Genomic DNA, 26,512 nt, shown 5'->3' on the forward strand with positions numbered 1-26,512 from the left:
ATAAACAACTGTATATATGTCCGTGTAGCATGAAGGAACTACAAACTTTCATTTTGTTACGCATATATTGTAATATTGCATTTTTTCTGGTCCATGTGCTCCTAACAGGTTAATCCAGCCATGAACCCTGAAGCAGATGGAGGTGATAATGAGTCACAATGAAAAGAGAGTCACCTGAGTTATGTGTGTAGGGACAGGTGGATGTAGATACCTTACCCAGTCTCACAACACTCATACTGTAAAACTGAGGTGATCATAGTTCAGTAAAGTATGAAACCTGTTCCCAACCAGCAGCAGACAGTAAACCCTCAGGGTTTATACTTAGTTATCTCAACGTGGATCAGATCAGTGATGATCGAGCACACAGCCTGCTCTGCCTGCTGCTCCAGTCGACGCCCTGTAAAAACAAATCTCACACACGGAACAAGGAAGTTATGCACCTGTTGCTGCTCTCTAACCTGAAACTATCTGCCACCTCGACAATAATTGGTACGTACTTCCTTCATTTAACACTTACTTCCTTGCTGTTTCCTCGTTATGTTAAACAAAAGTTATGTAGTCTTTCGGGGAGTGGGTCTGAAGATGTGCTCAGTTTCGGGGCTGAGTAAAGGGGGGGAAATGAAAGCTACCTGTAGTGTGGCTCAGAGCCAAGCTGCAACCTCACAGTGTTTCCTTCACTTCATACTTCGCCACACATTCACATTGTTGGTGTTTTTGAAGCCCCATCATGTTAGAAGCTGCGGAGGAAGTAGCACCGAGTGAGGAGCAGCAGCAGCATCAGGTCAGCCCGGAGGACACTCCGCCTGCTGCCCCCGCTGAGGGCACGGAGGAGCGGGCAGTGGAGAGCGCAGCGGCCCCCTCCGCTCCACGCATGGAAGGCACAGAGGCGCAGGTAGCGGAGGTCGGTGAGGCTCCTGTCCTGCACACCACCACCACCACCACCGTCGAGGCACCCACTGCCCCCAAAGAGGAGCCGGCAGCGGAGGGAGGAGCGGCCCCTGTCCTGCACACCACCCCCGTCGAGGCACCCACTGCCCACACAGAGGAGCCGGCAGCGGAGGGGGGAGCGGTCACCCCCGTGGAGTCACCTGTGAAACAGTTTAAACACAGGAGGTTCTTTGTGTTGAGGGTAAAAAAATTCACCTTTCTATTTGACAACTTGGAAATCTGTGCTGCCGTGATTTGTTTGAGAAACAAACCAGTTCTGCCAGTTTTAGAAATGTCGTTATTATTAGAAACTAATAAGTGTTAGCCTTCTTAAGCTAGCTAAGTGTCAGTTAGCCCGTTACATCAGCGCGTCCGCCATATTGGATGTGGCAGGCCTTGCACGTTATAATAACACAATAATAAACAACAACAGCCATGGAGGCGAAGTCCAATTAGAAAGCTGCTCTGCGGCGCGTGAAGCCAAAATGCCTCGACAGTCCTCCGTATAGAGCGTGCGCAGTAGAGACTTCCGCCGACAAGCCGGCTAACTTCCGGTTTAGCGCCCGGCTAACTTGAATGGAGATTTATGTGAATATCTATTAACCTGTTCATGATGTGCCTGATGTCAATGTTCAATAAAGTAGAAAAAAATAATAAGGTAAAAATAAAAAATAAAAATAATAATAATAATTTTAAAAAAAGAATGGAGATAAAATAATTTAATTATGTGGCTCTTCTAGACGTTATTGGACCGAATGGCTCAAATTATGACGTCATAAATTAGTCATTTCGGGGGGTTATCCACCGCTTTACAGACACTTCTTTCACAATGTAAGCTTATGGGGAAAAGGTATTTCTGGGCCCCGGTGCATCACACCACGTTGTAGGCTACTATGAAAACTGGCTTCAGAGCCTGGCGCTCCTCCTGGGGGCCTGGTCTGCCCTGTAAACAAATACCAGTAGACGTGAAAACTGTGGGTTTTCTGAATGAAAACGTTTACATGTAGGAACACTGGCGTGGTCCTTTAAACATGCTGACACTCATGTCTGTTACTGCACCAAGTGTATGTATTTTTTATGTGGCAGCCTTTATGTCACTCTAAATTTCCCTCAGGACAAATAAAGTAATGTTGAATTTTTGAATCAGTCTGTTGTGTTTAGTATTAATCAAACCAGTACTTTTCATCCCATATCTTTTAAGAGGAAACGGAAATCACTTGTTTAACCATTAAAAATGTCTCAAGCACTTAGTCCTCATATGATATTGATAAAAAAAAATAGGGACAACTGAATTCCATAATATATTATGCAGATTTATAATAGTAGCCTCCTGCAAGTTGACTTTCTTTCTTTTCTTTTTTTTTACCATGAAATGTTATTGTATTCAATAAATTAAGTGTATATTTCCTGTCATGGAGTGTATCACTTCACTGCTAAAGGAAAAGAAAACAGACTGCTGCCAGTTGCAGTGTCTTATTTTGATTTGCAGATTGTGTTCATTTGTCTCAATGATGGTCATTATTAGTACTTAAATGAATATAAATCATTCAATATAAAAACAATTCATCAAAAACAATTAAATGTGAAAGTTAGTGCTTTTTATTTAGAAAACCCACAGTTTTCATGTCTACTTGTATTTGTTTATAGGGCAGACCTGCCACATCCAATATGGCGGCGACATACAATCCAGCGAGTAAACACGGCATCTACGCACTTTACAGCTTTAATTTTTATTATTTTGTATTTTATATGTAAATATTAGCATGTTAGCTCAATAGCTTCCAGGTCATGTGATCAATTGACTCAAAATCAGTGTGGGATCATGTAACTACACTGGCTGCATGAGATACGCCTCTTGTTTTTACGTTTTACATCTTTTCATATTTTTTATTAATTTTTATATGTAAATATTAGCATTTAAGCTCAATAGCTTCCAGGTCATGTGATCAATTGACTCAAAATCATGTTGGGATCATGTAACTACACTGGCTGCATGAGATACGCCTCTTGTTTTTACATTTTACATCTTTTAATATTTTTTATTAATTTTTATTAATTCTTATATGTAAATATTAGCATTTTAGCTCAATAGCTTCCAGGTCATGTGATCAATTGACTCAAAATCATGTTGGGATCATGTTACTACACTGGCTGCATGAGATACGCCTCTTGTTTTTACATTTTACATCTGTTCATAATTTTTATTAATTTTTATTAGCAAATATTAGCATTTTTAGCAAATATTAGCATTTTAGCTCAATAGCTTCCAGGTCATGTCATCAATTGACTCAAAATCATGTTGGGATCATGTAACTACACTGGCTGCATGAGATACACCTCTTGTTTTTACATTTTACATCTGTTCATAATTTTTATTACTTTTTATTAGCAAATATTACCATTTTAGCTCAATAGCTTCCAGGTCATGTGATCAATTGACTCAAAATCATGTTGGGATCATGTAACTACACTGGCTGCATGAGTCATGGGTCACCAGATTTGGGCCGTAGCTCGTTACACATGAGTACGTTAATTCGATACTACAACTGCCCTCATGTGCAGCACGATAGCTCAGTAGCGCCCCCTAACGCCCCCTTATGGCTTTTCCCATCAGGTTGTTTTCATTTCTATGCCTCGTACTTTATTTCACTAGTCCTACGGATTTAACAACGCAGACTTCACACTCACTAAATATCATCTTCATCTTCTTCATCTAAGTTGAGATGTTGCCGCCATTTCCACCCATTTCCATGGCTCGTACTTTAATTAACTTGCCCTACAGATTTAACGCCACAGACTTCACAGTCACTAAGACTCATCCTCATACCTTGATGATGAAAAGTTGTAAAAAGCTTTCGCCTACGTTATTCCTGGTGGGCATGACAGTCTGAACTTTCAATGCTTGGCCACTGCTAAAGCCATGTCAATGTGTGGTGTGTGTTGGACACAAACTGTCCACTAGGTGGCTACGTTGTGTTGTGGGTCAGCCTGATATTAATCAATCAGACGTCATTTATATCGCACATTTAATACAAATACAATGTAGCACAAAGAGCTTCACACAATAAAAGCAAGCACAACAAAACAGAAGTGAAACCAAAAGACACACACACACACACACACACTTTCTCTCACACATAACACACACATGCATTTCTGACAGAAGCTTACTGAGGCGCTATCTTTCGCTTAGCTATGTGCTGTGACGACAAACATCATCCAATTTACATGACATTCACAGGCTGTTTTCTCCAAATCATACATTACAATGTGACATATAATTGATGGGTGAGCTCTAGGGCCACATAGTGGACAAACTTGCCCTCTGCGTCTGCCCTCCGACGGTGCCACGGCCCGACGTACGTGGGGGGGCGAGGGCCCGTTCATCGCTGCTTGAAGCTTTAATTTATTTAATTTTGTAATTTTGGGGACTGAAATTATTATTTCACGTATTGCACCTTTAAGGAGAGTAAAGTCTCTCATATATTCTACTTATATTGCTACTTTTTGATACAGTGACTGTAATCCAAATATCTTCTTGGGAGACTAAAACGTAAAAGGAGGTTGTTGTGATGGTGCCAGAGAGGTGTTGATAAACTCTATATTAAGGCTAGACCAATACATTCATTTTATATTAGTTATGTATGTCGGCACTTAAGTAACAAGAAGTAGCCGTACAGAAATACTGAAGATGAGATTGAGTTAATTGAAAGGAAGTCTTGCCATTATGTAGTTTGTTTAAAATAGAGCACTGACAAGTTGCCAGTCCAGCCCAGCACCAGGCTCAGATTACAGCCAGACTCTCTGGAGTCCTCAGTATGAACTCCTAATCTTTTTTCAGTTCTCCAACTTGGCATTGAAATAATAAAACACAAAGTGTAAGGATAGAATCACATCTTATAAAAATGACACTCTGAGTGTGAAATGCATTGGAAAACAGAAATGCTTGTAGCTGACAATTTGAACGTGTATTATGTGCGGAAGCTTCCTCTCGTTTCTTCAAATACCTGAGTTACTCAGATTTACACGGGAAGCTGCACGCTCAGCTTTCTTCATTTGCAGTCATTGTCATATGCAGAGGCTTCGTGTTTTTGTTTATTGTTATTTTGTTTGACACACAGGCGCGCTGACATTTTGTTGGAGTACCAGTCCCAGCTGTGTATCTGCCTCAAAGATTACCCCTTAAGCTTTCTGTGCACACATTGTGATTGTCACAATGGAAAATTAGAAAGTGACACCCGTGCATTTCTGTCTCCTCAGCCTGGCACTCTGAATCAGGCCCTCAAAGACGTTGAAGCTCTGGTGGATAAAGAAGTAGATGGCAGCGTTCACAGCATTTGGCTGATGGCAGAGTGAGTTCATGATACCCTTTTTTGTCACACAGCGTCATGTTCTTGTTGTCAATGCGGTGTAATGTGTGCCAAGTGAAAACCTTGTATTATTTTTGGTAACACTTGGGTAACCCCACCACCCCCATTCCTCATTTATAAGCAATATTTAGACACTTAACAGATGGTTTATAAAGCAATGTAATGTAGCTGAAAGCAAATATGAGCGCATTTTTATTTACATGTCATTATTAATGTATTTGTTAACAATCATAACTATAAAGCAGCTGTAACTTCAGGTCCACTTACTAGGTTTTACACAAAGTTTCCAGCTGTATCTCATGACCAGCAGATGGTGTTTACTCAGTGACCATGGAGACTGAAGAAGTAAATAAATAATTAGTACTGCAAATTTGTAGAACATTTGAGGATTTATTTTTATATGGTTATTGCTACATGTCATTGTCAGTTATTCATTTTACTTTGCATTGGGGCTGCAACAACAATTCTTATAATTTAGTAATCTGATGGTTTAATTTATCAACTCAGCAAACTGTCAGACCACTTTTCATCCCAATGAAACTGGGAGTCTTCAGTTTGAAACATGACACACAAAGACAAACTCCAAAACAGCTAAAGTGCGAAGAGTGACAAGGTTTCCACATGAGAGTGAGGATGTAAAGTTCACAGTATCATGTGTTGCTCATTCATAATCCATCATTTGAATACTATTTACTGTTTAAATGCAAATGACCTGCTGCCCACGGGGAGAGAGGAGAACGCTTGTATTGAATTATACACACATACACATATCATATATCACTTATATCATATACTACAGTACTGGCCCACAGTTAACCCAAATACCATTGTCCTTATCAAAGCCCAAACACCAAGAATATCACAGAAGTCAGTGCAGAGGCAGTGATCTAACTGCCTCGAACTCAAAACAAAATGAAGTGACTGCAGGACATTTACCGAGTGCACTTTGAGATGTCAGGTTGTATCACTCCTGAAAAAAGCTTTCAGGAAACATTTAAAAGGCTGGCCATGTGAGAATGAATAATACATCCCATTTATGCAGCTCTGTCCAACACACGTTAACGTTTGTCCTACATTTGGCCTGCAGTTATTCACGCTACAGGAGCCGCTGTAGGATTTTTATTGCAACAAAAAGAGTGTATTGTACGGTAATTCAGTGACACTGCTGCAGAATTTACCCCGAGGGAGGCCCGGTGACGAATGACAGAAAAACATGAGAAATTCCTCAAATCTGGCTTTGCTGGTGATTGTCACTATCTTTAGAAGTAATATGAAATCGTTTCATCTGTTTCTATTGTTGTGACTGTTCCTCTTTTGTTTGAGAACGTTCTTCTCTTGATTCATGATTAATGTCTCTTCTGACAATTAGAGAAGGTGGTTTTATTTATGTAAAATGAATAAAATAAACTGTCTTCCAAATACTGTCAAAGTATAAAAATAGCTGTTAAAGAGAAAATAAAAAGTGACCAAAGATACTTCATACTTTAAAAAACTGGAGGATGATTTGATACTCTCTTGAAGGGAATAGCTCAAAGTTTTTGTAAATACTCTTAATCGTTTTTAGCTGAGAATTAGATGAGAAGATTGATACCACACTAGGACTTCTTCCACACAGTACAAACACCCACTAACATCTGGCTTTTGTCTTCAGTGGGAATGAGTACAGTCTGCATTCTTTCCAGCATCAGATGACTCTGCAGCAGTCGCAGGTGTTTATCAGCTCCGGCTTTGATTGGCTGTGATGGAAACACAACACCTGGGTCGACACTCACATTTTCGCCTCATTTCCAGAGTGACGCTATTATGCACATTGAGATTAAGGCCAACGGTGTGTAGTTATCCATCTGTCTTTGATCAAGCAGCACTCGAACATTGTTCAGTCAGCATTGAGTTTGAAAGAAAGACTTAAGTAAAAGAAGAATGAAAATGAAACCTCTGTTACAATGTCACACACCTCCATGCTGCTTTCTAGTGCTGCCTGATGTTGAACCTGGCACACCAGAAAAAAAAAGAACGGCACACTCTTCTGGCAGTGGGAAAGCAGTCGATCGCCTATTTTTAGCAGGTTTTCCAGTGTTTAAAAAGCCCTCTGTTATGGGAGAGATCCTGGGTCCAAATCCCAGACGAGCCACCAATTTTGGGTCCAACCCCTCATTGATACCCTTCCCCAAATGAGGTCTAACATAATTAACGAGACATGAATTTAAAGTTTATTAATCAATCAGCAAACCAAGCAGATTAAAACCACAAATAATCCAAAAAAAGAGAACTAATGGGTTAGCCAAAATAAACAAAAGAAGGGCTGCAGCGACTAACCTTCTACCTTAACCCAATATAAACAAACTAAACCTAAACAAAACTGCAAAAATAGGACTACAGAGCCCATCGGAGAGGTGGGAAGGGCGGGAGGAAGAGAGAGACAGTCTAGTGCCTTCTCTTATTACTGTTAGCATCAATCCACCTGAACCAGTTGAAAAGAAAGAAACCAGCCAGGGGGGTTGCATGTAAAACTCTCATATATGTGCTAATTTTGATGTAAAAAAGACACGACAATGATTTCCTTGTACGTTGCTGCAAACTTTGGAAATGATGAAACTGTACAGTTCTTTGTTCTTCATGTTGTAACTTTACATTTCTTTGGGTTCAATTTTCAATTTAATGTTTTAAATTGGCTCATAGTTTGGTTTAGGCACAAAAACATGGTTAAGGTTTGGAAAAGATCATATTTTGGCCTAAGATATCTGTTTTGCTTGCCACAAACATGGCTGGAAATTGAAATTATTTGGTGGTTTCACACTTGTTCACACAAACATTGAGACGCAGACATGAACTGCTGTCACTGTCTTGGCCGCCTTCTCACCTGTAGCTCCACCAGCATCCCCTCCACCTTCCAACGTGAAAGTCGAGTCATGTAAATGTGATATGACACGTTTTGTGGAAATGTCAGTACGTTGCACAGCCTGTGACACGTACAAATGTGAACGTATCAGTGGTTTCCAGAGACGCTACAACCAACATTTTATTCAGACGACTGGGCTGCAATCTTCTCTCCTACATCTCTGCAACAAAGGGAATAATGTGTTTCCAAAGAATGTCAAACTAATCCTTTGTTGGCCTCATTGTCCCAGTGTGTCCTCCAGAGGTGCATCAGTTCAGGCCCCAGTGTCGTCTTGCTGACTAGAACTGTGTTGTTGTATCAAGCCGAGCGGCAGCAGCGTGTCAGACACCCACAGTCTGATCCAGGATCTCTGTAACACCTCCGTACCCGTGCCCAGTCAAGATTAACTCATTTCATTAGCACAGTCAAAGCTCTTCACCCACACCTTTCCCATGATGCTGTGGCTGTTCAGTGAACTGTCTTTTTTGGCCTACGGCTGCCAGCAGCAATCAAGAGTGTTTCACTCGGAGTTGGCCACATGAGCCCGGCTCAGCGGGCCGTAAGGAAGAGAGCCACTCCAAGAGAATCCATGCCACCATGAATTAGTTGTGTGTGCAGCGGTATGGGAAAGAGTGTGTGTGAGATGATGCTTTTTGTGACTTCAATTAGCAGGACAGACTTTTGAACACACATCGACGATGTGTGTTGCTGCTTTAAAGGTGTTTCTGTTAATTTGATTTTTCTTTGCTTTTTCGTTGGTTAAAGTTTAGCAACTTAGAACCGCATGCATGCATATTGTATGATCTTTGCCGAGGGCATTTTTGGAAATTGTGAGGCTTTTACGGTACATAATTGAGCAGCTTTGCTATACATGCTTTTTGTATTAACTTCAGATAACCTCCCACAGAATACCAACATCACAAGTGCACTTCACACAAGAAGACTCAAACACACATAGTTAAAATCACCCTCCACAGCAGTGGTCCTCAACATGGGGAGTGTGACCCCCACGGGGAGCTACCGAGGCATGGCTGATCGTCCGGCAACTGTTCCTGGCCAAAAAATAACCTGAACATCAGTACAGTAGATAGAGAATAGTCCTATTTACAATTTGCTCTTATACAGATATACAGAACAAACATGATATAACTTAAGAGCTTCTGGTAGACGGTTATACTTTAGGACATAGCCAACCTCGCTGTTTCCCCCTATTTCAAGTCTTAATGCTAAGCTAAGCTAACTGGCTGCTGACCCCAGCTACATATTTTGCATATAGACATGAGAGTGGTATCAATCTTCTAATCTAGCTCTCAGCAGATAAGTGTATGTCCCAAAATATTTTAAGCTATGTTGCTTATTTTTTTAGCACTTTGATACTTAACGATATCCAAAATCTAAGACAATATATAAGGATGGATGTTGAACTTTGATACTTTAATGGCACCGACCGAATGGCCCCAATACTGTCGAATATGTTTTGTCATTTGTTACCAGATTTCAATACCTACGGAGTAAATCTCATCAGCACCAGTGAGCCATAGACATGAATCATCCTTGCTGTGCCAAGATCTCATAGTGCTGGTGATTGGCTGTCTCAAAGCATGCAGGAAAAAACTCAAGGTCACGCCCACAGACGGGGCTCACCACATGAATGTGTAATGTAATCTTTTATTAAAACGGATTTAATACAATTAGTATTAAAAAAAAGAATCGTTAAGGAATCCTGTGACCCCTCGGCTGTGAACCACTGATGATTTACAGCAAAGGAAAGCAGAAAAAATAATAATTGTCTCTCAGGCATTCTTTTAATCTTTGTATGTTTTTTTCCTTGTGAATCACTGAATCATCGTTTGTTATGATATAAAACAAAGAAAAGGAAGTTACACTCTGGTTGAACCGGTTACATAACGTGTACAACCAGTGATGAAGGATCTCAAGTGGACAGTGTTTTGGTTAGGGGTCACAAGATAATAAGGTTGGGGAATGGTGCTCTACAGTTAACACTCTAATCTACACTTCGTTGCCAGTTGATTAATTACACCCATTTATTACCCATCCATTTTTTCCCCCACCTCATTTATATCAGTGAGAGAATGCTGGAAGAAACAATGTCAGTATGATACAATACAATTCAAAAGCACCACAAACTACAGTCTCCAACACGTCAACATTTACCTTCACGAGGGAGGATTTATTGCAGAGCTGTTGCGTTAGACTGCATTAGTTTTGTACCAGAGCTGCTCCTTACACACTGTATAGATAAAGACATAAAGGGGTCAAATGGATCAGACATGTCACGCGTAGGAAAGTGTTTTTTCAAAGTCGCTCTTCCTGTCATCGGCTTTCCATTCATCCTTCTGTCATTGTACATACAGATAACATTGTTGAAAATAACACACTTTTTTTTTTCAGAGTCGAGTGAAGCGATAAATTCTGTTTGCATCATATTTAAAATAAAAGATACCAAGGAGTGATTTTTATGCAGGTCTAAAACACTTTCCGTCTGATTGTTTCAGGGTGGATCACTGGAACAACGAGAAAGAGCGTCTTGTTCTCATCACAGAGAGCTCTCTCCTGGTCTGCAAGTACGACTTTGTCATGTTCGCCGTCGACTTTATTCAGAGGATACCCCTGAACTTCGTGGACCGCATCTCCCATGGAACCTTCAGCTTCCCTAAGCGCTCCCTGCTTCGGTAAGTGCCCTCGCAAGCCCTTGATTCAACTTGTGCCTCCGACCCATAAAACCTGCAGCTTTAACCTCAGAAGGTTAGTGTCATGTAAAACGTCTGACACTTCAACTTAAAAGGGGTCATATGTTAGAACTGGCCACCTGTCAAATTCATTCTCAAAACAAATGGGGGGCTAGTTTTGCTCCCCCAGTCCCCCGAGCTCCTGGTTTAAAATGCTAGCTGTATGGCTAACCTGAGCTAACCAGCTAAAGACAGCCACAGTTTGCAGCAGTTAGCGGTTACCCTGGTGACATGCTGCCCCCTATTTGTTTTATACATACAGAAAACATTTTACACCATTGAAATCAACATATTTCTTGACACTGGATTGGTGTGAAAAACAGGATGGTGTTGTAAAGAGAGACGTGGATCTCTGATGTCCTGTCAGTTTTAGTCATTTTCAGTAAATCTACTTTAAAGTTGCTCTGTGTAGCGTGTTGTTGCTTAAAAAAAAAAAAGCCCGTCTGGGAGAATTACAGCAGCCTTAATTATCTGCTGTGTTTTCTAATGTGTTTAAAAAACTCCCTGTTAAAGCTCGAATGCGTGCAGAGTCACATTTTCTGCTGGTATGTAACCGTTTCATAACTTCTTTCAACGAAACGTATCATACACATTCTCAAGTTTTGCATCAATTTTGAAGACGTAATGAAAAATGTAACACGCCACCTTTTTAATGAATTTCAAAGATGGAAAGAGTTTGCATGATTTACTAAAAAGTATGAACGGTGATTTGAGTTGTCAGTGTAAAAAGAGTGACACGATGAAGAGGGCAGCATCAGACGGCAGTGTGGTGAGGGGGGGATCGGTGCAGGGAGCAACCAGGGACACATGGAAGAAACAGGCGTGGCAGAGAGAGACGAATGTGCGGAGAGTTTTTTTTCGGGGGTAAGGAGTGCAGAGCTGTCACTTGGAGCTGTCGCTTAACTGATTAGTGGCAAAATTAATGTAGTCCTTTCATCTAAACCTTTTAAAGACGGCTCAGGGGATACCAAACCAACTAAAACTAATTTGATGAATAAAACGTAATGTGCTGTGAAGAGCTTAGAGAGCACTGCCTTTATTGGAGGCTTTATCTCTGCACATTACGTTGAATTATACATAAAACGCTCGTGAAAGCCACCCGGGAGTCCAACAGTAAAGAGACGGTTTCAAATAAGAAAGACTCGAGCCTCAAACGTTTCTTCTCTCTGTCTTCATCTTCACAGCTTTCTCCCTCTTTCTCCTTGTCTTCCTCTCTGTTTCTCCCTCAGGAAGTGTCTTCTTTTCTCGTCTAGGTCATTCCGTCTTATTTTTGGCAGAAAGTGATCAGTAAAGTTCATGTATGTATGAAACTGAATCCTCCCGACCGCTTTTATAATACACAAAACTTTGTTTCCTGATCACAAAATCAGTGTGAGCGACTAGAAGTAAAAGTCAGGCTTCTAAGATTATTCATCTGCTGCGTTAACACAACATTATGTAACTTTTTGCCTTAAAATAACAGCTTCAAACTCATGTTGATAGTACAGTGTCTTGTAAAAGGGTGAATGGTGACTCTGTCTCAGCCACTCTCAGCCTATTAATAAAGTTTCTGGGGCACCCACGGATAAATTTGTCTGCCAAGCCAGAGACCACTGTTCAAGATGGTGTTTAAACATCTGTGAGCCCGAAATAACTGGACATTTTAACAAAACGTTGTGACACTTACAGACCCGTGTTAGTGGCAACAAATCCGGATATTTTTGACGAGACGTCAGCACAATTTCCAGCCGTGTTATTCGGGACAGAACCAGGTAAGATGTCTCTTCCTAACCTTAGTCAAGTGGTTTGTGCCTAATCCTAACCAGACCATAAACACAGTGTTCTCATCATTTAACACTAAAAATACATAAAGTTTCAACATGTGCTTGGTTTGCAGAAACAAAAAGCCAACGTTCATTCAGAGCTTCTCATCTAATTCACAGCAAGAAATAAAATGAGCACATTCCCCCAAATGTCAAACAAATATGATAAAATATTGATATATTTTACTGTATATGTCTGTTGTTTAGCATTAAAAGTGAAATCTCTATTAAGACTCAACAGGCTGTATTTAAGACCTGTCAGTGAACCCAGAGAAAAGACTGAAGAAGTCTTCAGCTCTGACACATCATAAAGCTCAGACAGTGATGGACTATAACATATTTCCCACAGTACCGCTGCTTATCTGCTACCGCAAATAAATATAACTACATATATGCCGATGTAAATAAGAAAATCAACATATCAACATGATTCAGCTGCTTCCTCAGCAGTCACATTAACAACACTTGACTGATACTCTTGAGGTATTGCTGTTCACAGTCAGTTGAGTGTGAGAATACAGCTGACATCTCTACAGCTGACAGTCCATCTGACCACTTGATGTCAGTGTGCACCCTCGGTAGAGACGGTTCAAGTCAGGAGCACGCCACATCACATTTCTTCATCTGTTTGATGTTGTCATGGATGACTCTGCAGCTACTAGTGTGAATTAATGCTGAAGTCCAAAGTCCCTCTACTGCACAGGCTGCAACACATTTGACTATTGCAATGCCGATTGAGGTATTGCACATATTAATTACATGTTTTCATCTTATTTTGAAGTCATTTCTTTTCAATACTTGGTTGCAAGAAGCCATCAAATCACATCACAGGTCACCAGTGTTGGGATTTCTCTGTTTTTGGATTTCATTGTTCTAACCTTTGCAACTAGGCTTCTTCAGGATATGAATACAATATAATACAACGAAACGTACTGAAATGAGGCCGAAAGCACGTTCATGAACGTTTGACTCTTGAGTTCCCAGACCATCAGCTTCAGAACAAAGAATATCAAACCTCCCTCGACGGAGCGTCTTATTTGGCGCCACTACCCTCGTCTGGGGCTCCATCAGCCTCCCCGAAACCGTGATGATGCCAATAGAAAGTGTTGAGGGAGTGTCAGTATTTTTAGTCCTGATGATTTTGTTTTCTCTAGGTGTTCCCATGAAGAAAAAAGCAGAGTATATTCTGCATCTGTTGGGAAAGATGTGTTTTAAGTGCCTTCTTTCCAAACTGTCTAGACAAACTAATTACCCAGCACATCATCTATTTTTTTTATTCCTGTCTGAAAGAGTTGGGTGTGGAGGTTTAAAGAAGCCCCACTAGAGGTTGCTTCAGTATCTGTTGGAGGAAATATACACTGTATATTTATGAAGGTTGGAAATAATCCCAGCACTGGATGCCTCTGTTTCTCAACTGATCAGATGTGGGATTTTTTTCTGGATGAGGCTTCAGACGGATGATGCCTTATTTAGCCCCCACCTTCAACTACTTAAAACAGCTTTATTAACTAGAATTTCCTCCTCACATGCTGACACAAGAGGCCTTATTTCTATTTTTTTTACATTTGTTTTTAATTACAGATCAAAAGGGTGTAAAAGTTGTAATTTGAACCGGCCTCGGTTTAGCTCTTTTTAATCATCCTCTCCTCGTTCTGCAGGGTCTCTGACCACACCTATACAAAGCAAAGCAGCTTACACGTTCAGACAGCAGAGGGCAGTCAGTACATAGCCTCTATTTAAGATGTCATCAGCATAATGTGCTGTGGGATAGCTCATCAGATGGTAATTTAGTCAGAGCCACGTGTGTTGTGATATGAAGCAAGCAAGTTCGATGATAAAATCTGTGCTTAAATGTTGAGAAAGCATTTTCTTCCCTGAGCCAGTAAGAAGGAAATGCACACACAACACTGATTTCCTTATTATGACGACTGACACTCAACCAAAATAAACACAAGTTTGTATCCTTGTGATTCATTGAAATGACAATCGAAAGATACGGGATCACATTGTACTGAGGCTAATCTTTTAGGGATCGTGGTTTAAGGGCAATATTTCCGAGGAAGTTTTATAGGTTTATCATTTGCAAGAGTGGGAAGAGGATTTAATACTTATTATGTTTTACTGAAAGTTGCACCATACAGTTTATACAAACCGTGGTATTGTCTCATCTCAGTGACTGCTCTGTAATCTACTACAAAAAAGTGTTGGGTGAGCTTCTGTTAGTTCAGAAGAGAGCAGCATGTGTAGCATGTTGCAAGGTTTAAAAAAAATGTACATTGAGCTTGCATGGCTGAAAGTCCCTTCAAGGTTAGAGCAGAACTCCAGCAATTTAGTATTGCACCTTCCTAAAGGTGAAAGAAATTGTGCAGCAGAGGCTGAGATATCAGATCTTTCTTGAATGGATTAAACTCCAAACCCACTGCATCCTACATTTCTCTTAATGCATCTTAATTAGACCCCCGCTGGCTCCTAAAGGACACATCTCCGCACCTCCAGTTTGTAATCCAAGCTTTCTGATAAAAATCTCAAACCAAGCCTAATGACATCAATATGACATCATCAGGGTTATATTTTGTAACTTTGGAAAGCTCCCTCAAGAACCTCAAGAAACATTATACATCTGTTTGTCTTGGTGCATGTGATAGATAAACTTCATATGTAAAATCAGCAAAATGCCCTTTTAAAATGTAATCCATGTAATTTAGTAGTTTTCAAACAACTATATTATCCCCATTGCATTATTTTTTGCAAAGTTGTCGAATAAGGCAGAATCAAAGAGCTGTTATTTATAGAGCCTTGTCTCCATGAAATAATAGCCTGACTGATACTGGATTTTTTTAATCCAGCACTGATATTAATTAATGTATTGAAAACAATACAATGGCTTTAGATAATTGAGACTAAGATACAAGCTAAGCAGCACATCTAACTGTTACTGTGGGAAACTACAGTGTCCCCAAACCTGGTTGAATGCAATTTCTTGTCACTTATCAGTTTACATATACACCAGTGTATCAGCCTGGATTATTTATTGGTCTAGTTTTTTTAATGGTGATTTAAAGAACCTAGTTATACCTGCCATAACCTGCCTCTATTAAAACAAACAAATAAAAAAGTGATGTCAGCCACGTGTTGTTGAGGGGCATAGCTGCTGCTCAGCTGCTCAGAGATGGCATGATATGGAGGAGAGAGTCAGAGGGTTCAGAGCCAGACCTTCTGGAGGAATAAACACCAGGTGTCACATCAGATTCGGTTTTGAGCCGAAGCTGTTTACTGACGGGAGGAGAGCTCAGAGATCACTTTTTAACTCTTGCGATTACAAAGTGGTTTATCTTCACTCCTGTTTATCAACCTGACTGCAGCAGGTGACCCCCATTGTTGGCTGTTTGTTACCAATTGGAGTTGGAGGGAAAATGTACTTGCAAATGTACATGCAACCACAAAGACACACACATTCTGCGCGTCATTGCGGTTAATGTACAGTAAAGTAATCCTGCTGTTTGGGGCAAATAAACACTCTTGCGAGTAACACAATTAAACACAAATGATCCGGCGGTCCAACTCGCTTCTCTGCAGGTAAACACACCATAAAATACTCACCAATGCTGAAGAAAATCTGTCTGATGGGACTCAGGCACAAATGTTCACAGGCGAGATAATGTTTTAGTTCTATCAGCGTTATGTTTAGTTAACTTTGCTGACTTCCGTCCTCACTCCCCGACTTTCTCCTGGAAGTTATAGTGACAGACAGGTGACCTAATGTAAACACCGTTACCTTGATGAAACTTGTGGATTTCTCTGTGTAACGTAACACAACTCAACAAAATATATGCTAAAGTCGTTTTTGTTGTTTTTAGACATTTTAATGCAGAATTCTTACATGTCACATCTTTAAGTAGTTATTTTTTATAATCCTTTAAAACCCCACCTACTTACTGGGGGTTTATTGCAACAGTTTATAAGGCCTCTAGGACTAGCTTCTAAAGTTGCAACACTGAAGGGGAAATTTCACACTTGCTGCTTCAGTTGACTCCAGTTAACCGACCTCAGCTGCACTTTCATAAGTAGGACATCCACTGCATGAACTGCAAAAAATTAAATACAGTCTTGATAGTAAAAATTTCACAACTGTCGTTATATAACCGTAACAGTTTATTTCCAGATATTGTATTGTACCTGTAGCATGAGTTCTGTTTGAACACTACGCAGAATAAAAAAAAAAAACACGGAAACAAAGCAGAGATCAGGAGCAGAGTCTGCACTCAGGCTGCTCCCCGGGTGTACAGCATAAATTGATAAACACCAAAAGACGTATAATGTTTTGGGCATGCTGCTCTGAGTTCGTACACCTTGGGAGCAGCTTTCAGCTTGTGGACTCGGCTTTATCAAGGTGGAAATATCTTTGCCAACAGCCTGCAGCTATGATATCACAGCTTTTGCATCAACAGTAACACGGCTGTATGTTTTAGGCTTCAGAGGTTGCATGAGCAGCTTTAGCATTAATAATGTAAATATCCATTTGAGGCTTGAATATTGTAGTTGTAGTAGTATTGTGTTGAACAGGTAAGTTCAGTTCTTTGTGTTTTTGTTTTTCTTTTCCACCCGTTTCCTCTCTTTTGACTCCTTTCACATGTTGCATGAAACCTCGCGGATGGATACATGTATGGATGGCTGACAAACCTGCAGGCTCTCTTGAGCAATCGGACCAGATTTGTTTGTTCGCTCTGAGACAATGTGGGACATTTGCCATGACAACTGGAGCTTGGCTTGATATTTATCTTGTGTGTTGACTTATGAAGCGCCTGAAAGCCCAGGGAGGAATTTTTCGTCACTTGCCCTTAAGCTCAGAATACAGTGTTTCTCTTATGCGTGTGTGCATTTTGTATAAACACTGTGGATTAAGTGGAACTCCACTGGGAAGGTCAATAGAGGGTGGATCCTTTCGGTTTGACCTCTTTCTTTCTTGTTTACGAGCCTGTTTTTTGGAATTTTCCTTTTACACAAACCGTGTCTCGTTGAGAAACTCATGAATGGCAAATGTCGTAGCATGCTTTCACCTTTTCTGTGCTTTGTGACTGTATCGAAGTGAGGCGCAGTGAAAGTCCAAACCCCAGCTCTGCCACATAAACACAGTGAAGTCTTCCAAGGCCTCTGGCTGGAAAGCCCAGCCCTGCTCTGCCTGTTTGGGCTGGTCCCTCTCCCAGTGATAGCTTACCTGTGGAATTTGCCAAAGCTTTTTTATATCCCCATTTATACGAGAGCAATAGCTGTGTGTTCTTACAAAGGGCAATGTGTACAAATGTAAACCCACCATCCTCGCTCGCTTTTGCTGAAATATAATCAGTCTTTTAGCCCGGGCTTTGCTTTTGTACCAAGGTTTTTTTTTTCTTCTTCGTCTTTCCTCCCCCTTTTTTCCCCGCACAGCATCAGCTCTGGAGGAGGCACACAATGTTCAGCAGCAGCATTGTCATTTCGAAAGTACTTGTGTAAACAGGGCTCGATGATTGCATTATGATGCAGCCCCTCCCTGGGACCGTGTCATATCAACAGCTACACCACTATTGTTTAGCCTCAGGTGTTTAATTCTGTTTGGCAGGAAGTGCTCTTGCACAAGATGTGTGGCAAAATGAACACATAAGTATGACAGATCATTAAGGCAATCAGAACACTGTTGGGAAATCGCCTCCATCCCCATTTATTCTCTGCCTTTGTTACTTTTTTGCAAAGCAGCAGGTTCATTACAGACACCACAGACGGAGGCTAATACCACCATCAGTAGTTACAGCTGTTGACAGAATCACAAAAAACCCACAACAGGTTGTTTGATTGCCATAACAAGCTGTACTTTGAGCACTGTTTGCATGTTTTTTATGTGTTAAATTGTTTAGCAAGTTGCCTCATGAAAGCTGTTTGCAATGTCTTCATACAGTATTGAGCGCTAAATAAACAGGAGTGTTTGCACATCCGCACATCAAGTGCAGAGGTTACAAAGTCAGCAGGAACTGATTTGTGGGTTTTTGTGAATACTTTATTCACAGTGTTAAAAGTATGCAGCAGGCGAATGGCTTGCATAACATAAAAAAAGAGCAGAAATGTTTCAACAATGCACAATGCCTAAGGAGACGATGAAATCTTGACAGGCATCTCTGATACTGAACCAGTGTTTGTGTGCAGGTGGTGTGTGGGCATTTCTCTTTCTTGTCGCTAATTTGTTGACTTCCTCTAATAAAAAAATAGATACATGAAAAAGATATCAAATGTGTCAAAATGTGTCAATTCAACCACTGATTGTATGTTTTATGAAAAATGCACAGATATAAATTATTTCCACCTGCCTTCTTCTTGTTTTGTGGGATAATTAAAGTACTGTAACAGTAGTCTTTGTGTTGTTGTACTATGAGTGTAATTATGTCGGACTAAGCAGTTGAACCTGTTACAGCAGGTTTTTCTGGCTTCGGTTTTGAATCAGGGTTTATCCTAGAGTTGTTTACCTGCTTTTTTAAACAGGTCATGGAGCTTCAAAGCTACAAAGAGAAAGGGTTGGTGATGTTGCTGAAAACTCCTCCATGCGATGATTCCACCTTCAGTTTTGTTTAAGTCCTCTTGGATTCACAAACACTTGTCAGGCAGGCGCATGTTATTGTTTGTAAAAGTGGCCAAAGTGACCCAACCCTGCACAAATAATTACACATCGAAGCTTACAGGATGTCGGGAGTATTTGCATATGTGAAAAAGTTGTATGAAGCCTTTTGTGGTTTCAGAAGAAGCTGCATGATGATGTCTTGTGGGCCAGCATGGGTTGGGTCTAGGGTTTACATACGCCAACATGTGCCAGCTTCTTGCCAGCTTAATAATTGTTTTCCAGTGGAAGGGCGTGCCTGGCATGCGCCCCACGCTGCTTTTTTCTCGCGGTTTTTGGACGCGCAGAAATAAATTAAAAATATTCTCAACTTTTCAGTGGAAGTCAGGGAGTCGCAGCGCTCAGCAGTGTCACAGACGAAATGTTCAGCACCATTTGTGAGAGGGCACGTCGGACAAATCAAAGCAGATCATAGCGTTGGTGTGTGTGTTGTTCTTTTGCTTTTAAATGTAGGCTACATATGACTATTTAAAACATATGTCAGGTGGCTGTTCCTTATGGCCAGAAAGTAGGCTTGCGTCTGTTTGAAAATGAAACAAATCTGCTGACGCTTCTCATTTCTGGCTAGTTTAGGCTAGCAACTCGAAGCTACATTTGCCGCCACCAAGGCCGGAATAAACAATGAGGGGAAACCACTAAAATACTTTATTCTGCACATTAACTTTAATGTTGTGGATGTTTTAAAAATAGATTAATTATTTAATATACAAACATTTAAAAATTAAGTTTTAAATTGAAGATTTTTCTTTTGGTTTTTCAAATATTTTTAAAGTTTAAACATTATTTATGTTTACATTAAATATACATTATTTTCCTAGTGGGAAGGAGGCCCTAAACATGCCTCTGCCTAGATCCCGCCCATGCCACTTAGTATAACACACCCAAACCACCAACTGAACTGTCTGCGGTTGCGATGCATTGATGGTAACGTAAACACCAGCTTTTGTTAAGGTGGAACAATGCATGTTAAAAAAAAAAAAAAAAGAAAGTAATCTCTGGTTTTGCTGCATCTGTTTTGATTCTTATTTTTGAACTATCCACTGCAAGTCCAACGCTGTTAAGAGGACTACAAACTTTTAAGTTTCCCAGAAATTAAGACAAAGAAAAGCAGCAAATCCTCACAGTTGTAGTATGTTTTATCTTAGCTTTATTTGAATATTTTACAGGAAGGTTTGCCTAGCCAGAGATGTGAAGGAGGGTGTCATGAACTCTCCGTGACCCTGTATCTTTTTGACAGTAACAAAGACACCATATCCCCCCAGATATCACACTCTTAGATGTCTGAGAGCCCCAGATCACATTTGATGGACATACAGTAAAAAGAGACCTGTGAGGCTTTTCACAGCATGTTGATCAAAACCAACATCATTTCCAAGGTGGGATCTGCAAGTGTTAGGAGGTCTGTTAGCTCTCAGTCTTCTGAGGTTTCATTAGGCTGAGGAAAGATATGACCCCCGGGGTATTTTCATTAAAAGCTCTGGTATTTACTTCCAAATGATGGTGATGAGCACGCTGTAGATTACCTCTAAGCCTGGTCAATGTGAAGTTGCCCACACCCTCAAATATTTGCCCTGAGGACAGATTAGTGCAGTTTTATCATGTCAGGAGGTTTCTATACATTTTTATTAGTGCACACAATTACTTTAAAGGTGCAGAGCAGTAAGAAGCGAAGTGAAGTGAAATGAAGTTGCAAAAACGTGGTTTGGTCTTTAGGCCAGCAGGCACACTGCACAATACACAGTACCTTTATTTAATACCTTTTTAAAATGCCATATCCAAGGGGAGAAGGTTGTCTCTATAAATATCTGTGATTTTGTGTTTCCTTGTCCATTCGAAATAGTTTGTCAAATTGATTTTTATATCATGTTTCACTGAGATTTAGTGCATCTCTGTTTTGTTATGTGTCTATCAATTAATATTGAAATAGAAATAGTGTCACACCAAAAATGACGTTTTAGCACTAAACATAGTGATTTTAACCATGTTTTAAGTTTTACCATGCCCAATTGTCTTTGAGCACTATGCTACACAATAGCAAAGACGCTAACAAGGGTACAAATAGCTAACGTTAATCACCATATAACAACAAAAAAGTTCATTAACTAGCACAAAGCATTATGATTAGGTGATAACTATGACTTACAACCTCAGTCTGCAGCTAGTGTGGCTAGTGTTATAAATTAGCAGTGGTTCATTATAAAGTAATCCTATATATTCGCTAATGCTAAATTTAGTAAGGTTATTAGCTTTTCTAGCTCTATAATGCTATGTTGACACTAGTTTGTATACTGTTAATTGGATTTGGCCATGTCTGACCATAGGATTATTTTTTTTGATATGTATTTCGCTCCACGTTATCTCACTTTTCAAAACAATGCACCAATGCCAACCATTATTTTACAGAGGCGTCTTCTCAGAGCTACATGTTAGATTTAAGTAACATTTTGTAGAAATTTGGCGCCCCCCACAGTTTCTGACTGCAACACCGCTGTTTTAAATATAAATCCAAACAGTTTGCCAGACGTAATGTAGGTGCTTACTACAAACAAAACTCTCTACGTCATAATAATGTCATGTGATGAAAACTATCTTGAAGTAAACATGTATGTAACGCTGTGATTCTACCCTCTTTCTCACTGAAGTTACACGGTGCAGAAACAAGTGACCTCGGATAGCTGGTGCAACCCAGTGCTGGTCTACAGATTATCAAACAGCAGCCCTGGTGGCAATATGAAGCGAGAACACACCAACTACACAGCCAAAGTTTATTTTTTTCTTTTTAGCACCATTAGAATTACCCCCTACTTGATTCCTGGGATAAAAGCCGAGTGTGAAAACAACTCTGTGCCACATAATTGTCACTTATAACTGACAGCCTATATGTTGTTGCTATTCTGAATGTGGCCCGAGGCAAAGAAAGCATTTATATTCAGCGTTTTGTGTCTAATCCTCAATGGAAAACAAACACATCTTTTTTGTAGAAAGCGGTGAGTAATGTTATTGATCTGGTGACAACACGAACTGAAGCTTTGTCACATGGTTGAGTCGAATGTGTCAGTGACAGAGAGAGTCTCTTTGTCATCATCTGCTCTGTCTCTCTGTGTGTTTAGGAGAGAGGGGGAGGGGGTGAGAGTGTTCTGGGACCGGCTGAGAGAGCCCTCCTTCATCTCCAGGTGGAACCCCTTCTCCACTGACTTCCCCTTCATCACCTTCACCTACCACCCCGTGAGGGACATCAGTGACAAGTTCGCCGCTCTCTGCGACGTAAGTGCATCGTTCAGTGATTATAACAGGCATTTTTAAATTAACTATTTTTTTCCCTTTCCTTTAGCGTGTTATATTATTCTTCCCTGTGCATGTCAAAGGTGTTAAAAGTTAAAAAAAAGTCTGCGCCAACCTCCCACAGTGCTGGCTCAGGCGTGTGTGGGCTGACCAATCAGAGCACACTGGGTAATCTGGAGGGGGGGCCTTAAAGAGACAGGAGCTTAAAGCAGCAAACTCAAAGATTTTCGGAAGCAGCAATTGCAGGTGTATTTTTACTATAACACTTACTATTTACTGAATAAAAAATGGTTGCTATAAAAGTAACGTTATATACAGATATACTTATTCATCGTCTAACATTAGGCCAACTTATTCAGGTCATTATGATGCGAACCACCTGCTCTCTCTGGCCGACCAACCACTGCTGGATGAACACGTCACTAACTGTGCCCCGCATGTGATATTTTCCGGGAAAGTTGCCACCCACACCCAGTGTACATCTTTGGTATTACAGCAAATGGGAGCGCTTTCATGAGTGGGCCATAGGCTCAATTAGATTACTACTTTTAACAGACAGAGAGGGAGCACGGTGCTGCTGTGTCTTTTGAACATTAAAGCATGTAAACCTTTTCTAGAAGTAACCCAAAATAAAGTTATGAACCTGAAAATGAGCATAATATGTCTCGGTTCCTCCAAATCACACAAAAAACTAAATTTCGTACTTGCTTCTCATGGTGTGGAGTCATGCACATAGTCGTGGTTTCACTTGCTGACGTTTTGAATTATTTGAGGTGATTACTACAACCTCATTGCAATTAGGTGCTCATAGTGTTGAAAGACTGAAAAACTCATCAGCAGCTTTTCTTTCAACACAACATCCCAGTTAAACGGAGGAATCCACACACCATTGAAAGTTTACAAAATCACATATTTCATTTCTCAGCACATAAAACTTAAACTAAGGAAACTTAGCTTGTGAGAGGGTGAACTGAGACTTGAATGTGTCAGATTGTATATGTTGAAATTCTGATTTGATTTTATTGTTCGATGACTAATCCAGGCGGAGGTGTGTCCTGTGAGAGTCACAGGAGAGACAATCGACCATAAAAAAAAAAAAACTGACAGTGTGGTGAGATTCATCGCGCGGTCGAATTAGTCATCAGGCAGAAAAGACTTACAGGAATTAGGCTTCAGGTGTCATCCGTGTGTGATCTGTCAGGTTCCACAGAATATAACACTCACAACTGACACACACAACTGACCAGTTATCAGATATAACACTTATCTAACTACGTCTACTCAGGTTTAGATTTCGGTCTGCTTGTGCTGACAAACTTACACAACCAAAACAAAAAAAATATGACGCTTGCAAAACTTATAGGGGGATTTCAGAGTGACCTCATCCGGACGACTCAGCATGAGGAAGAGTGAAGGATGGAGCAATCTCGTACAATGTAGTCAAATTGTGTGTTTTGCAACGTTTTCAAACATGTCATACGTGCTGCTTCACCGAGATTAAGAGAATTAAACGCGCTCCAGTGACTGCACACAAATGTAGACTGAGCCTGACGGGAGTGCAAAGACCTGGAAAAACATTTACCAAGAATGTGATGTAATCATAGTCTTAATTATATGATGGTGTGAAATGTGCCCTGTTGGGCAGGAATGTCCTTACTGTAGACAGTTAGTGATTACAGCAGATGGGGGATTTAGATCTGAGCCCTGACCTCTGCTTCTTTACCGTTAATCTTTCAATTAATAATAATAATACCCTTTTTACCGACACGCAAACTACTGTGTGATCTAGAGAAATATAGCTGGTGTGAAACATAGATTACTGCCCATTGCTGGTTAAATTAATGTGAAATATTTCATTGCAAACAAGCTTCACCCTCTTTTAAGAAGGCTAACTCAACTTGGATTGGCTAAAGGATGTAGCACCAAATGTCATGTCTTACTTCAAGTGCAGCGATCTGCATTAAGTTCAACTAAAAGTTACTGTAAATCTCTATATAAGACAACTTATTCAGTTATATATATTCAGGTAGTTTTTTGTATTGAAGACTTCTGTCTGATTCTTGAAGCAAAGCCGTCTACTCTTCAAACACGCTTCTTATCAGCTCAGGTTAAAAAAAAAATGGACTAGATGTCCTAAAAAGAAAACTCAGGGCCGGGTATGATGGAAGGATTTCAATGACAAAAGATTAAAGAGAGCAGAAAACAAATTATAAGTGCTACTCAGTCTGCAAGTCAACCTTTGAGAGTGCACAGACACAGATTTGTAAAAGCAGAATCTGATTTTTGCATTAAATCCTGATTGTGCTCTTGCTCATTTCTGAATCTTCTGTCTGAATTTTCTCAAGTTGTTTTGGCAGCTTCTGAGCACTTGAGGTTGCCTACAGTACCAACCGTTCATAATTTTTTTTTTTGATGATTTTTATTTTTAATGGTTTATAGTGGTTCTAAAAATGTTCTCTGTTAAAAACAGAAAAAGAAGAAATGGGTAAAATCTGAATTCATTCCCAGGTAACATGTCTCTGCAGTAGTACCAGCTGTTTATGTTACCTTCGACTGTTTCCTGTATTCAGCATGTTCATGACACACAAGAAAAATGGGGAGGAAATTCAGTCAATTGCCTAATTATGCGCTAATTTGAAGTATAAAAATAGTATTATTATGCCATTAATGGTTAAAACTTGGCTTAAAAGTTGCAAGAAGTCGAGGATCTGAAGAGGAAATGTGTTTTTTGCTGTATTTGTAATCGTCTCCTCCTCTTGTTCACAGATCCAGAGCTTTCGTGAGCAGCTCAAGGATGCAGCACAGAGAAACCACACAAGGAAGCCGGTTCCTGGGAAGGCCAACGGCGTCCTGGTCCTGAATCAGAGCATCCTAATCGAGGCTTACGTGGGCCTCATGTCTTTCCTCGGCAACCAGAACAAACTGGGATACAGCATGGCTCGAGGAAACCTTGGCTTCTAACTCTTGTGCATTTCCTAATAGTTCACTTCACATGGTTTGCTTGTATTTATAAGTCTTGAATTCATGTCGATACATTTATTTTCATTCAAATCCTACAAGGGATTGACCAAAGATTTTTTCCATGTCACGTTGAAGCCTGGATTCTCAGGATGTTCTGTATGAAGGTTTTAAACAACCGTGTGTTCTCCCCCACTGCTTACAACCAGTGTGTGGTGTCTGAGTACTCAGAAATATCCACATTTCAACACCGCTCTTCACTGGATGACGGATCCCCCGCCGCTCTCAAGGAGCTTTGTATTTGCTCCTCAGTGATATGGTAATTCAACTCTTTCGCAATGGGACTCCTTTCTTCCTCCCCCGGTGTCTCTGTTAAAAGCTCATTCCCATGCCATTCTGCCCCTTAGAGATTCACTGGAGCATGGGGGCACATTTGTCAGTTTAGTTTTATCATTCCTAGTGTATTTTTACAGTGAATACAGTGCTGGAATTTCCCCCTTGATTTGTGTGTTTACTGCGTGTCACTCTACCTTGTTTTGGTATCATCTGTTTGGCTTGTAAGTCTGTCACAGACAAGAAAATATAGGCTTACATATTTTGTTCTCTTCCATGTTTGAGTGGTATAAAATATGCAGATTTTTCCAGGCAGATTCCTGTGCACTGTTTTTCTTCAGTGCACTTTATTATTCTACTATCACACCACGGATCCGTCCAAACTACAAAAGAACTCATGTTTGCTGAAAGAGAAACCTAGTGGTGACCTTTGACACTTCAGCAATGCCACAACCCATGATGTACTGTTGTTGAGTAATATTATTTAAAGATAGTACATGATGAAACGAGGGACTTCAGTCCGGAGTAATTTAGCGACACCTGTGGTAACTTTTGGTACTACACTAATGTAA

The 26,512-nt window shown here is 40.3% G+C and overlaps 1 protein-coding gene across 2 annotated transcripts; it reads left to right on the top strand.

The window, feature by feature from the left end:
• The first annotated feature begins 327 nt into the window (after positions 1–327).
• tprg1 (tumor protein p63 regulated 1) lies at positions 328–26,257 on the top strand. 2 transcript variants are annotated; one of them, XM_084354849.1, is made up of 6 exons: positions 328–489; positions 721–1,129; positions 5,188–5,279; positions 10,692–10,868; positions 22,478–22,631; positions 25,416–26,257. In XM_084354849.1, the coding sequence occupies exons 2-6, from the start codon at positions 728–730 to the stop codon at positions 25,608–25,610; spliced, it is 1,020 nt and encodes a 339-aa protein (XP_084210975.1). In that variant the 5' UTR covers positions 328–489; positions 721–727; the 3' UTR covers positions 25,611–26,257. The 2 variants fall into 2 exon arrangements, with proteins under 2 accessions (XP_084210975.1, XP_084210976.1); XM_084354850.1 differs by lacking the exon at positions 328–489 and having other exon boundaries at positions 556–1,129.
• Positions 26,258–26,512: the final 255 nt, after the last annotated feature.

This window comes from Pagrus pagrus (assembly GCF_965226575.1).
Source record: "Pagrus pagrus genome assembly, chromosome: 6".
NCBI lineage: Eukaryota > Metazoa > Chordata > Actinopteri > Spariformes > Sparidae > Pagrus > Pagrus pagrus.

Bases quoted from the DNA above. Each gene is read 5' to 3' on its own strand.
- tprg1 (XM_084354849.1), top strand. From the start codon at position 728: ATGTTAGAAGCTGCGGAGGAAGTAGCACCGAGTGAGGAGCAGCAGCAG. The intron at 1,130-5,187 runs GTAAAAAAATTC...CTGTCTCCTCAG, and splicing joins GGAGGTTCTTTGTGTTGAGG to CCTGGCACTCTGAATCAGGC. The intron at 10,869-22,477 runs GTAAGTGCCCTC...CTGTGTGTTTAG, and splicing joins CCTAAGCGCTCCCTGCTTCG to GAGAGAGGGGGAGGGGGTGA.